The sequence below is a fragment of the Lithobates pipiens genome, unplaced genomic scaffold (genome assembly GCF_037356315.1).
Source record: "Lithobates pipiens isolate NorthernLeopardFrog02 unplaced genomic scaffold, aLitPip1_a1.2 Scaffold_23, whole genome shotgun sequence".
NCBI lineage: Eukaryota > Metazoa > Chordata > Amphibia > Anura > Ranidae > Lithobates > Lithobates pipiens.
In genome coordinates, this window is record NW_027507785.1 from 266,842,399 (window position 1) to 266,856,879 (window position 14,481).

General features: G+C 41.4%; 1 protein-coding gene across 14 annotated transcripts in view; it reads right to left on the reverse strand.

The window, feature by feature from the left end:
- RASAL2 (RAS protein activator like 2) overlaps positions 1–14,481 on the reverse strand; it is a 468,530-nt gene that overhangs the window by 119,328 nt on the left and 334,721 nt on the right. For 12 of the 14 annotated variants that reach the window (XM_077453167.1, XM_077453166.1, XM_077453165.1 and 9 more), the window contains one exon: positions 1,329–1,435. In XM_077453167.1, the coding sequence (XP_077309293.1) occupies positions 1,329–1,435 (107 nt within the window). Of the gene's footprint in view, positions 1–1,328; positions 1,436–4,538; positions 4,788–11,650; positions 11,727–14,481 lie in introns of those variants that run through there. The other 2 variants (XM_077453170.1, XM_077453168.1) reach the window with 2 other exon arrangements.

Consider the following 14,481-nt stretch of genomic DNA (forward strand, 5'->3'; position numbering starts at 1 on the left):
ATTGTCTTTTTTGCCTTTATATAAATGAAAGTGGTTGTGAACCCTTACATATGCCCAGTGAAGTGACTGGAAAAATCCTCCTACTTAAGTTTTACCTGTTTATCTGCAGTCTTATCTACTATACATCTGTGCAAAGTCCAGAATTTATAAAGCTTGTCAGAAAACAGGGGGCGAAAAGCTGAAATTACACTCTGCAGAGCTCAGGGAGGAGAAATCAGAGCAGATTGGAGGGAAGGGACCACCTCCCTCCACACAGGAACAGAGCCCCTGTCACCTTTTGTCTCTTGGTGTCGGAAAAACTGATAGCAGAGGAACAAAGCAGCAAACAGAAATAACACTTGGTGCTTTTAACTGGAACAAGTACATACTATAGAGGGATATGCTTTGTCCATATTTCATGTCTGAGGTGTACAACCACTTTAATGAGTCTACAACAACAAATAGTATGTCTATGTCAGGGGTAGGCAATCATAAGGAGGTGCAGATCCAACTGGACAACAAGTCAAAGATAACTGAGCACAGTGTTGCCTCCTCCCACCTGATTGCCATACTATAGTGTCAAAATCACATGCATTGCGCATCGGTGAGGAGGCAACATAGCGCCTCCATAACACCTGTCAACACACACTTGGATCACTTTTCAGAGGAGCAGAAGTGCCTGCTGAACTTGTGAATGAGCCCTTAGTTGCATTCGGTAGTGGCACCCTTAGGGCTCATTCACACATACATTTGGGGGGGGGGGGGGGGGGTGGTAAAACAGAAGGATATAACAGAAGTAAATGGCTAAGCGCAGCAAACTGGCAGGAAAGCTGCAGGTACACTGCACCTGCGGTGTGGGTAAATCGCAGCACATCAGTGTGCAAGCAGCTCTATACCAATATGCCCAGTGTATTACTTCACAGTGCCCTGAAGATCTCTTCTTTCCTGGTGCTGGCACCACTCTAGAGACCGCTAGTTGGGATAAGAGGTGGAGTGCAGCTGGTATCACTCTGCATGGGACAGAACTCAGCGCTACAGAGGAGACATTGGCTTACGTGGCTCTTGCCTTCTACTACAGCCTCAACTTTTCAAGTAGTCCCTCTGTATTGCATTGCGTTTGATGCTCTGGGATGGTGGGTCAGCAAGCCCAGACCATGATCTACCAGTCCCCTGCCCGCGATCTACTGGTAGATCGCCATCTACAGGTTGCTGACCCAACAGTTTATGTTTTTGAAGCCATACAAAGGTTATACGAAGAAGTGTTCAAGAGTAGATAAATACAAATGCAAAGAGCACCTTGTTGTGTATAGTAAAGACCACAGAGATTAAAAGAAAAATGTACAACTTACAGAGACTTTAAACGGAGAGGTATTGGCAGGGTCCATGGAGCTAGCCTTGTCGGATGTGCTGGTTCCCGATATGCTTCTCCTTCGTGGCGACCTCTCAGCTGGCACCTCTGTACAGGTAAGGAAGAAAAAATAGCTGACATGAGACTGACGTAAGGTCAACAGTGGAAAAAGAAAACCTCACCATTCTCTAAGCAGAACAAACAGGGCGGCTTGTCAAATAATAACAAGCATCTTTTTGTTTAAACTTCTTGTGTGAAAAGATAATCGTTCTTTAGATTTCACAGTTGGGCTCCTCATAGCAGACAAAATAAAAAGAATGAACTCTGCAGACAGTGAGGAATACACATTCTAAGCATATGTCTCTGGGAGTGGATTAGGATACAGTAGAGCACGCTGAACAGGTGAATTCCATTGAAGACAAAAATATGCCTTACAAAATAAACAGACTGCCAGATACTGAGACTCACATTACTTCGATACTGATAGAAATGCAGGATAGGAAAAACACACATTCAGCTTTATTTAATATATTATTTAAGATTTAATTTAGGAGCATGGCAGTCGAATCCAGAGGAGGGCAGAAGCCCATAAAGGCTAAAAAAATAATGTCTAGCGCATGGACTACCTGGTTCCCGAGACTTGACCAGCCCCGAGTCAAGATTATTATACAACTCAGCTAAATGGAAAACATTAAAAATGGCCTTTTAACACCTCACTAAATAAAAAAAATAAAAAAAACAGTCAAAGAAGCCAAGCCTTGCTTAGCTTTAATACCAATGAAAACAATGGGGTAGATTTACTAAAACTGCAAGAGTGCAAAATCTGGTGTGGCCCTGCATGGAAACCAATCAGCTTCCAGGGTGATTTTTTTTTGTCAAAGCTCAAAGAAGAATTTTTGTTAAAACTCCAACACCCCCCCCAATTTTGGATAGAGCAGATTTTGCCATCTGTGTCCGATTGCCAAGATTTTCCTTAACTTCCTGTCCCATAGTCAAACAGGAAGTGAAAGGAAATCCCTGCAAACTAAGGGAGTTCCTTGGGGACCCCAGGTCACCAGAACTAATGTCACCATTGGAAGATTTCCATGCTATTACAATTTCTGGGGACAACCCAAAATTTGGGATTTTCTTTTACTTTCAATAATGGACAGAGAGAGAGGGAGAATCTCCCTAATGAGGGCACAATACAGCAATAAAAACGACAGGTATTCTAATCCCTCTCCACTCTATCGAAAAATAAAAAAAAAGTTTTGCCTTTAGTAATACTTTATTGAACAAGCTGAAGTTAAAAGCCTATGGTCATGTGAAAGGCTTCAAACATTGGGGTTGATCTACTAAATCTGGTGAAGCGTTGCATGGTAGCCAGTTTCTAACTTCAGCTTGTTCAATTAAATTGTTAGTAAAGCCTGCTTTGTGATTTTTACTTACAGATAAGCCTATAATAAGGTAAAATGAATATCTCCTAAACATGCACCGTTTAGAAGATATTCATCCTGGATTGCAGCCGGTGATGTCACTGGACTGTGCTAGAACTTCGTGCCGAAATCGAGAGCTCCCGCCTGCATGCGCAGGAGTGATGTCATCACAGCTTCAGCCACTCACACACCTGGAGTACGTGAACCCAGAAGACAGACTGGGGGAAGATGTCAGTCCTCTCAGCGGTGACAGTGTGCTGCTGGAGGGCATCGCTCTAAGGCAGTGATGGCGAACCTTGGCACCCCAGATGTTTTGGAACTACATTTCCCATGATGCTCATGCACACTGCAGTGTAGTTAAGCATCATGGGAAATGTAGTTCCAAAACATCTGGAGTGCCAAGGTTCGCCATCACTGCTCTAAGGTATGTATTTCATAATGTGCTGTATGTGATGCACACTTGCACACTATGCAATTGTGTTACAGGTGGGTTTTTTTTTCTCTTAAACTGCCGCGGTTTACTACCCCTTTCAGCTTTTATTTTTTGTCAAACGGACCCGATTGGTTGGAATACACAGCTGCACCAGAGTTCTAGCTTGCAATGCGTGCCACAAAACCTTAAATAATTCCGCGATGACCCTCCTACATTTTGCTACAGGTTCTTTGGTTCATATTGCCTTCTTACTATTCTTAAGTACTGTCGTACACTATGTGGAGTATCCCATTTTATTTATTTATTTTTCTTAAAGAAGTAGTAGACCAAAAATCAGCATTTTATTTGCATCTATACTTTTTTGGCTCCACTATAGCATACAGACTATGAATTAAACAAGTTCACCCAATTATGTTTATTTAGTAAACTATGGCACACATCTGAGGTTTTCAGAACATTTTCGCAAGGCAAACTGTTTTCATCATCTTGCAGTGGAAGGGCCAGTGATTGATCTGATTGACTGCTGAAGATTCTTGTACATCTCTGTACATCTAGGTACATCTCTGGCCTTTGACTAGGTTGTAAAATATATATCTAGGTTTCTGAATATATCACTGTTACCAAAATATTTAACACTACTAATATAATAATAGTCCAATTTAACATTTCAACACGCATTTGTAAGAAACATGTAGCGTGTCGTTCTACTGACAATGGTAAAAGGAAAGACTCAGGTTAGGTGCAAAATTTTAGAATGGAGACAATACTGCAAATAATAATTAGACACATATATACAATAGTGGAAAGTATAAAAACAGCAAGCGTTTCAGCAGGGTTAATTTACTAAAGGAGTTAAAGCTGGTCACATCTTAAAGTGAATGTTGCTGAAGATGATGAAGCTGTGTTTACTTTGAACAGCCAATCATTTTTTATTTCCCTTGCACATGATTGGTTATTCAAAGTGACCATATGACCACTGATGATCATAGTCCTTCCCACTGGAATATCCCTTTCTTTGGGAGCATCTACGAGTTGCTGAAGGGAACTTATCTAGTAAATATATAGCACAAATGAGATTCTAAAATAAGCAATTAAATAATTTATAGGATTTTAAAATGAGCAATTATACAATGTATACAAACCAAAGCCCCATGTATTGATTTGATGAACATAGGACCATCCGATTACTAATATTCACTTTGTACAGGGTATATTCACTTTGCTAGGTGAACAACCTCTACTCTTTTAGTAAATTAATCCCATCTCTGTACGACTATAGGTCAACAGTGAGTTAAAAAAACAAATCTGAATCTGAGACGAGCTTAAAATTCAGAAAAAATAAAAACACATTCTTTGCATGTACCTTTATCACAAGTGCTACCCATCTCCACTTCAAAGCCTGGGCAGAGTCCAACTTCTGAGACGCAACCAAGAATCCCACACATGGATCTACATCCTATGCAGTGCTGCACTGGCTTAAATAAATGCCGGTGTAATAGCAGGGGCTGTGCAGCCTGGCACAGTCCACCGTTCTCGGGAAACTGGCGCAGCGAAGACGAACAATCCTGGCCTTTTGGCCCAGGGGATCCGTGCTACTTCCAATTCTGAAAGAAGCTGGATCTGATCCTGCCGCTCACCCCCTCCCCTGGCAGTGTGCAGAGAGCAAGGAGATACACACAGACGACTGCAGCTATTCAATCAATTGCCTCAACTGCACATCCTCATTAGATATCAAGCTATTTACAGAGGCTGAAGCACTCTGGTGTTTAGTCGGAGAAAGTGTCATCAGTGTGCCTCAATCCATGCAAACAAGAAACGCATACTGAAAAGTGCTGCTAACCTGTGCCAATGCAGAACTGCCTATGCAACCCAAAAAGGGTTTAATCTAGAATCAAGCCGTCCGTAGTCAAAAGGATGTAAAACCAAAACAAGATCACTAATAGATATCAGTTTAAAATCAATACCAACAGAAAGGGCCTAAACATTCATTAATATCATCAACCTTGGTCTGGACTCTAGGAGGATCGGGATAATGGATAAAAGCAAAACATACATTCATTCTGATTTTTAAAGGGTCTGCAGCACAGTATACAGTGAGGGCATAAGTGGACCACAGCAAAAGGTTATAACACAAACTGCTGAAAACAAGAATGGACCCTGCATAAAAAAAGCCTACAATCAATGTCAACTACCAACAATAAAAAAAGAAAAAAAGGGTTCAATAAAAAAGACAAAAAGAAAAAAAACACTTAAAAAAAAAAAAGAAGTTTAGCAATGCAAACAACACAGCTGAACTGTTAATTCAGCAACTAAGCTTCCATCAATGACAAAAGAAACAGTTTGCCTAGTGAATGCCTTGTGTCCATTAAAATGCAACGACAATAGAAAAGTCCAGACAAATTTTTCGGAAGCAGCAACAAGATAAAAAATTCTCCCGAGAAGTTAAAGCAACTCAGGGGAAGACAAGAAAAAGTTTTGATCTGTGCAGGTTCTGAATACCACAATAGTCCTATTTTTTCCCCTTTAATATTCCACGATAATTGCCTCCTCTGCAAAATTACAGCTCACTCAGCAGTCAGAGAAAGGGCTGTTTGTTAAGGTGAAGGTACGGCCACAGATTGTGCATTTGGAGCTTGGCACTGAAGCTCTTCCTCCTCCTCCATCATTATCACCGGACCTCTCATTTTTTTTTCCGCCAGCAGCAGTGGGAGAAACTGGGTTGGAGTCACCTTGCAGAATAACAGTGAGATTCCCCAGTGTCATAGTTATGCATTCTCTTCAAGACGTCAGCCTGAAGTCGCACACCGTGGATCCTCTCCCATCCACAGGGAAAGTTGTAGCAGAGTCAGAGAAGCAGACTGCAGGTCCTTCAAGCCGAGTTAGAATGCTCTACCCTCTGCTCTTCCAAAATTAGATGTCTCTTCCCCCAGTCATCCACCCCCAGCATGCTACACACTACTGTTGCATTATCACCTGCTGCAAAATCAATGCAGCTCTCCTCTGCTTAATGGTTCCCATCTCATTGACATCTGCACTTAGTCCCGGGAAAGCATAACTGGCATCCAATAAACAGAAATAACATCTAATAAAAAGGTTGCATTAAAAGGCAGAGTCTGGCTATTTGCAGCATAGCAGGGAGCTGTAGAAAGGTTCACCTCTTGCACATTCTATGCAAGCAACAGCACACAAACAAGAGTAACCAAAACCCAGTGTCCGAGTCAGCAAACGGATGTGGGCAGGAGAGGAGAAGGAAAAAAAAAAAAAACCTCCCTGAGATAAGTCACGGTAAAAGCCTCGGCGGAGATGCTCTGGAAAGTCGCCTATCTAGTTTGACTGCTGGAAGGGAATCTGGAGTATTTTTATGCTCTGCTGGTGTGTAGTTATACAGAAAACACAGCCAATAAAACATGTTAACCAGCTAAACAAGCTATCAGGGGAAACCAGAATAATATCTGTTTACTACAAGGGTCAATCTGTGCTAGCCAATCATTACAGGAGACAGGGAGGCATTATTCATAAATCAGTATTTTCACAACGGATGTTTGACATTTACTAAGCCACTAAAGCTATCAGGCAAAGTGATCAAAGGATCTTGTAACAGATATATATGCAAAGGGTAGCTAGTACCTGGAATAACTGGTACTGCATGTGTATGAGCTCTGATGACCAATATGATTACAATGGAAATGTCCAAATTAAAGTGATTGTAAAGGAAGAAGTTTTTTTTTTACCTTAATGCATTCTATGTATTAAGGTAAAAAACCTGTGTGCAGCAGCCCCCTAATACTTACCTGAGCCCAATCATGATCCAGTGATGTGTACAAGAGCCTTGACTCTCCGGGGACTCTTCCCTCCTCATTGGCTGAGACAGCAGCGGGAGCAAATCGCAGCCAGTGAGCCAATGAGGAGAGAGAGGGGGCGGGGCCGAGGCGCAGCTGTGAGTGAATGGAGTCACAGAGCAGCGGCTCTGGAAGCACTAAGAAGGATGGAGGGGCCAGGAGTGACGGCAGGCGACCCAAAAAGAGGAAGATTAGGGCTGCTCTGTACAAAACCAGTGCACAGAGCAAGTATATCATATTTGTGTGTTTTTTGTTTGTTTGTTTTTTAACCGCTAACATTGCCTTTAAATTCAATCGAACTTAGACAGGTAAAAGGGTTAATGGAGATATCTCTATATATATTCCTAGATTGTAAGCTCTTGCAAGCAGGGCCCTCTGATTCCTCTTGTACCAAATTGTAATGTAACTAACGTCTGCCTTCATTTTGTTAAGGGCTGGGCAAACTGTTGGCACTATATTAAAGTGGAAGTAAACTCCCCTATCGTTTTCAGCCAAGGAAGCTGCCATCTTTGCCTCTGTTTAATCTTCAACTGCTATGGTGCTGCACATGTGATTCGTTATGACATCAGCCATTGGATGGTTTGATAGTTTGGCTGAGAGCACAGCCAATGTGCAGTTAACATTCCCGGCATACCTTTTTTTTAACTGTTCAAATCCATGGGTTTACTTCCACTTTAATCCTATATAATAAATAATACTATATACACACACACACACACACACAGTTGTGCGCATAAGTTTACATACCCTGGCAGAATTTATGATTTATTTTTTAACAGAATATGAATGAGAACAAAAAAAACTTTTCTTTCACTCATGGTGAGGGTTTGGCTGAAGCCATTTATTATCAATCAACTGTGTTTACTCTTTTTAGATCATAATGACAACAGAATCTACCAAAATGACCCTGATCAAAAGTTTACATACCCCAGTTCTTAACCACTTCCCACCCGGCCAATGCATATATACGGCCGGGTGGGAGCCGTCTATTCCTGACAGGCCGTTCAGGAACGTCCTTCAGGAATAGCGGGATCGCGCGCGCTCGCGCAGCGGCGCGATCCCGATGTGCTCGTGTCACCCGGACACGGCACATCTCAGATCGGCAGGAGGGCTCTGTGATTGGCCCTCCTGATCACATGACGGCCGTGTCCAATCACGGCCGTCATGTGATGTAAACAAACAGCCGGCTGCTAGGCAATCGGCTCTCCTCTCCTCACACGGAAGTCACCGCTGAGGAGAGGAGAGCAGAACGCTGCAGCCGGCTGATGATCAGTGAGTATGGGCTGCTTTTTACAGCTTTTTACTCACTGATCATCAGTGTAGTGTCAACACACAACACACCACACAGTCCCCACACATGTCCCCAAAACACACATGTCCCCAAAACATACATGTCCCCAAATAATAAAAACACATGTCCCTAATAATAAAAACATGTCCCCCACATATGTCCCACTAAAATCACATGTCCCAATGATTATCTGCACACATATGTACGTGATCACCTGCACACATATGTACATGATCATTTGCGTACATATGTCCGTGATCACACAAACCAATTATTATACACTTAACGGAATTTTTTTTACCAAAAACATGTAGCAGAATACATTTTGGCTTAAATTTATGACAAAATTTGATTTTATTGGATTTCTTTTCAAATAGAAAAAAGAAAATATTGTTTTTTTTCCAAATTTCCGCTATTTTTGCGCTTATATCGCAAAAAAAAAAAAAAAACGGAGTCGTGAATAAATAACACCAAAATAAAGCTCTATTTGTGCGAACAAAATGATAACAATTTCATTTGGGTACAGTGTAGCATGACCGCGCAATTGTCACTGAAAGCGCTAGAGCGCTGAAAGCTGAAAATTGGGCTGGGAAGGAAGGGGGTGAAAGTGCCCTGTATTGTAGTGGTTAATACCGTGTATTGCCCCCTTTAACATCAATGGCAGCTTGAAGTCTTTTGTGGTATTTGTGGATGAGGCTCTTTATCTTCTCAGATGGTAAAGCTGCCCATTCCTCTTGGCAAAAAGCCTCCAGTTCCTGTAAATTCTTAGGCCGTCTTGCATGAACCTCATGTTTGAGATCTCCCCAGAGTGGCTCAATGATATTGAGGTCAGGAGACTGAGGTGGCCACTCCAGAACCTTCACTTTATTCTGGTGTAGCCAATGACAGGTCGACTTGTGTTTTGGATCATTGTCATATTGGAATGTCCAAGTACGTCCCATGTGCTGCTTCCTGGCTAATGAATTCAAATGTTCCACCAGTATTTGTGATAACATATTGCATTCATCTTGCCATCGATTTTGACCAAATTTCTTGTTCATTTGTACCTCACACATCCCCAAAACATTAGCGATTGACCTCCATGTTTCACAGTAGGAATTATGTACCTTTCAACATAGGCCTTGTTGACTCTCTAAAAAGCAAAATTTTGGTCTTATCACTCCAAATGACTTTGTGCCAAAAGGTTGGCATATTGTAAGCAAAATAATTTGTGGCATTTGCGTGGCAATGGCTTTCTACTGGCGACTTGACCATACAGCCCATCTTTCTTCAAGTGCCTCCTTATGTTGCATCTTGAAACAGCCACACCACATGTTTTCAGAGAGTTCTGCATTCCATCTGAAGTTATTTGGGGTTTTTCTTTGCATTCTGAACAATTTTCCTGGCTCACAATTTAGTTGGTCTACCTGACTGTGGTTTGGTTTCGACAGAACCCCTCATTTTCGACTTCTTGATTAGAGTTTGAATGCTGCCGATTGGCATTCTCAATTCCTTTGATATCTCTTTATATCCCTTTCCTGTTTTATACAGTTCAACTTCCTTTTCCCAAAGATCCTTTGATAATTATTTTGCTTTGCCCATGACTCAGAATCCAGAAATGTCAGTGCAGCACTGGATGAAAGATGCAAGGGTCTGTCAGGAGTACAGAAACTCATTGACCTTTTATAAACACACACACACTAATTACAAGCAAACAGATCACAGGTGAGGACGGTTACCTTTTAATAGCCATTCAAACTCCTTTGTGTCAACTGGTGTGCATGTTATCAGGCCAAAATCACCAGGGTATGTAAACTTTTGATCAGGGTTATTTGGGTAGTTTCTGTTGTCATTATGATTTAAAAAGAGCAAACACAGTGGACTGATAATAAATGGCTTCAGCCAAACACTAACCATGAGTGAAAGAAAAGCTTTTGTGTTATCATTCTTATTCGCTGAAAGATGGCCAAGAAATCATAAATTCTGCCATGGTATGTAAACTTATAAAGACAACTGTATGTACGGTATATGTATTATATATATTTCCCCACCTTCTGCTTCTGTCTATAGCAGCAGCAACCAATCAAATTTTCCACTTTAGTTGACAAAATCCAAACTAATCTTGATCAATAGGCAAAATCAATCCTGATTATCAAAGCATTAGGCATCTGCTTCCAGACTAAGCCTTAATCTCTGATAGATTAAGATATAGCAAGGCTGCCACATTTTACTAATAAACAGTTGAGGCTGGTAAAAATTATAAGAACACCTTTCATTATATATTTAAAGTAGAACTATAGGTAAAACTTTTTATTTTTCATTTTGGATAGAGTAAGGGAGGGTTATGACCCCTGTAAGGTTTATTTTTTCCCTCTTTGTCCCATTGGGGAAATGTGCCTTATTTTACGTTCACCTTCAAAGATAATGGGAAATAGGACAAATAGAGAGGGTGCATATCCCTAACGGGGGGCACAGACAGCAATAAGAACCTTACAGGTGTCCTAATCCCTCTCCACTCTATCCAAAATGGAAAAATGTTGCATCTTATCGTTATACTTTATTCCTTTTGGTTCAAAGATCCCGTCAGCACTACGACTAGAGCCAAGACATAAATGCAGACAGGTTTAAAGTACGGTATCTATAGCCTAAACTTTTCTTTTCAGTTTTGGATAAAACAGGAAAGGTTTAAACACCAGTGAGGTTAGTTTGTTGTAGTCTGTGTATCACTCTGGAAATTTTCCTTCACTTCCTGTCCCAGAGACACAATCCCAAAGTGAGTAGGTTCCGTTAGAAGATTCCCCCCTGTTTTGGGGGCAATGTGAAAAATTTAGATTTGCCCACACTTTCAATGGTGGACAGGGTCACCAATGGTTCAGATTTTGCCTGATTTAGCAGGCATCGGTCGAAAATCGAGCTGTAGCTTAAATCTGACAGTCACCCTCCCCTCCACCTCATCCCTTTCTCAGAACTTTGTTTTTTTTTCTTCCTTTTTTTCCCCTTTTTAGGGGACGTCACGTCTCCTTAAACTTCCTATGGTCTTGCCTAGGCAAAAATGTCATGTCATTGCTCGAAGCATCATGGAATACCCATGTTAATATATCCTAGGAGCCGCCTCCTTAGGGAGTCGGCTGTCTGATAACAGTAGGCTGCCGTCTGATATTGTCACAGATGAAAAGGGCAACACGAGACATGTTCAGCAACGGATCACTACCAGATAACGCTGATTCCTAGGCATGTTTTTTTTTCTTTCTTTTTTTATGGCTACCCAGCAAAAAGTGGGTAGAGCGAAGTTCTTTTTGAAGTGATCGGGGTACAGAACTACATCTGAACAGCAGAGGGTGAATTTACAACAAGCTGAGATCTTACCATAAATCTGATTCTTTGTTCCCCTTTTGCATGGCCTTGCTATGCAGCAGAATTGATACATTTCCACCACAGCCGTTCAATCTGAAGCAGCAAGAGAATTACATCACATCGCTCCTTGCAGAATCTGTTTATGATGACAGAGTGGGAGTAACCAGATTCTAAAAGTATGACTCTACATACACAAACTATAAATCAAATGTACATATCACTTGGATACATTTACAAAAAAATGTATAAGGTTGTTTTTCTTGACTCTGACCGTTACCAATACCATCAAAATATTTATCCGCTCTCTAGCCGACTCTAAAGCCTACTAAAATCTCGAAATCAAATTGTGTTTTACAACATTTTATAAGGTCTATTCATCCCAGCAAACAAGTCACACAAAATAATGAGTCACCAAATATTCCAACACAACAAAAAGGAGAGCTACAAAATCAAAGGTGTCATACTAAGCAAACACACTACAGACATCATTGCATACAGAACACCACGTATTTTATTCCATATATGGACACCCAATTTTTTTCTACCATTTGGATTGAGGGGGCAATCTCTGTTTCCCAATTAGGGAGATTTCTCTTCACTTTCTGTTCAAGACACACAACAGGACCTAAGAGGTAATCTATTCAAAGGGATAGAAACGCTTCTCTTTTTTTAAAATCGCACAGCGGCCGGCTCACACATGTGAACCGGCTCCATAGAAAAGGATTTTGGTTCACATTATAGGACGTCGTGCGAGGGTGTGGAAGTGTGAGATGAGACATCCGGACTGTAGAAGCTCTGGCAAGTGCTCTACCGCTACACCATGACACTAAAAATAGGTATCGGTAATTAGTATTGCAAAGTGCTTGAGAAAAAGTATCAGTACCCATACTCGGTCTTAAAAAACTTGTATTGGTGCATCCCTAGTATTCAGACAGCCACAGCACCTATGGCTGTCTGAATACTCAGAGTGACTGGATGCAGGCACTGGTTAGCTGCAGTTTTCCACCCGGCTCCTTCACTTTTGAAATCCATTTTGTCAAGCTGGGTAGTGCCCGGGTGGGTGGAGGAGGTTGGGTTGGGGCAGGGTGTTGAGGGGGAACGTGCACATGGGCAGTCCCTCTGTCAGTACAGTGGCTCCCAACCAGAGCAGTCAGTTTTTCTTTCATGCAACCTGTGATGTTGCACAAACAACACACTGTAGCGTGTATCCGGCTTAAAGTGGTTGTAAACCCTTACAAACCACTTTGACCTACAGGTAAGCCTAGATTAAGGCTTACCTGTAGGTCCAAGCAATATCTCCTAAACCTATATGGTTTAGGAGATATTTGCCCGAAAACGGGCACCGCTGTCTACGGCGCATGCGCCGTAGACAGCGGCGCGCAGGCGCACTGAGCGCGGCATTTCCAAGAATGGAGCTGCCGTGCGTGTCGACTCCCGTGCGCATGCGTGGGAGTGACGTCATCGCGGCTTCGCCGAATGACAGTGGCCGAGCTGCGCGACCCCACCAACAAGATGAATGCGGCGGACTACAAGGGACAGCGGCGACTTCGCTGGCTCCTGTGTCAGGTAAGTGACACATAATGGGCTACTATGCGATGCATAGTAGTCCATTATGCTTTGCCTTTGCAGGGAATGAAAGAGGAAGTAAACTCATCAGGGTTTACTTCCTCTTTAAGGCTCCATGCACACTAGTGTTTTTGTTTTTTTAAGCTCCTAGAAGCTATTGGCTTTTTTTTCTGCTTCTAGAAGCTAAATAGTGTTATCCTATGTGTCCATGCACACTACTTTAGGCCATTAGCATTTTTTGAGTATCAGCGTTTAGGAGCAGAGTATAGTTTCTTGGAGCGTTTTTCCAGCTGAAACGGTCCTAAATGCTGCTAATGGTGTTTTTGATTTTTTTTTATGGAACTGCAAAAACACTACTAAAATATGCTATTACCAGCATTTTTTTCTCCAATGTTTTTTCCAGCATTTTTTTTTGTTTAACAAACAAAAACAAAAAACACTAGTGTGCATGAAGCCTACAACTCCCTCAGCCAGTATGAGAAAGGATATACTAAGACAAATACCAATTACTGCAGAACAGAGAAATGTAAAAATTGTTTCATTTATGTAATTTTTTTACAGGATGTTTTTCCTAAAAAATATAGCATTTCAATTTAATAAATAAAAAAAGTCTGTTTCTCTGAGCCAAATGCATAATAAGCAAAAAAAATCAAACCATTCACAACTTCATATTTGCTGTATCCATTAAAGAGGAAAAAAGTGTGAAAGCATCAAGAAGGCTCACGGGTCCATGAATACAGGCTGGAAATGACGGAGGTCAGTAAGATCAGCAAAAATGTTGTGTTACAATATTTATGTTCGCCAGTACGTCAAGCAATCAATGGAAAAGCCTTGTCTACCTTCAAAGCCTCAACCAGTTATTGGATGTAATAGGTACTTGTAAAACCGGCTTTTCTTTAATAGAAAGTAGCTTCTGCGCCTGACATTTTATGCAATTCATTTTAATTATTTTCCTTCATTGAATGAAATACACTCAGCAGTATATGTCAGATACTTTGTTCTCTTCTACAGTAGCCGTTTGCAACCTTTATCTGACTTATCGGTTTATGCAGAATTACAAGCCCTAGGACCTAGCAACCGATTGGAATTTGTAGTTCTGCAACAGCGGGACACACATGATGGATGTGCTGTATGGATACCACAACAATCATTTCTATTATATGTTTGTAAATTAGAGTGCCTCCTCCTATTGATTAGTTTGAGCTAGAGATGGAGCTGGACCAGTAGGATGGTTGATAGATATTAGGTGGTTCCGTGGGTAAATGATGGTGTTGATG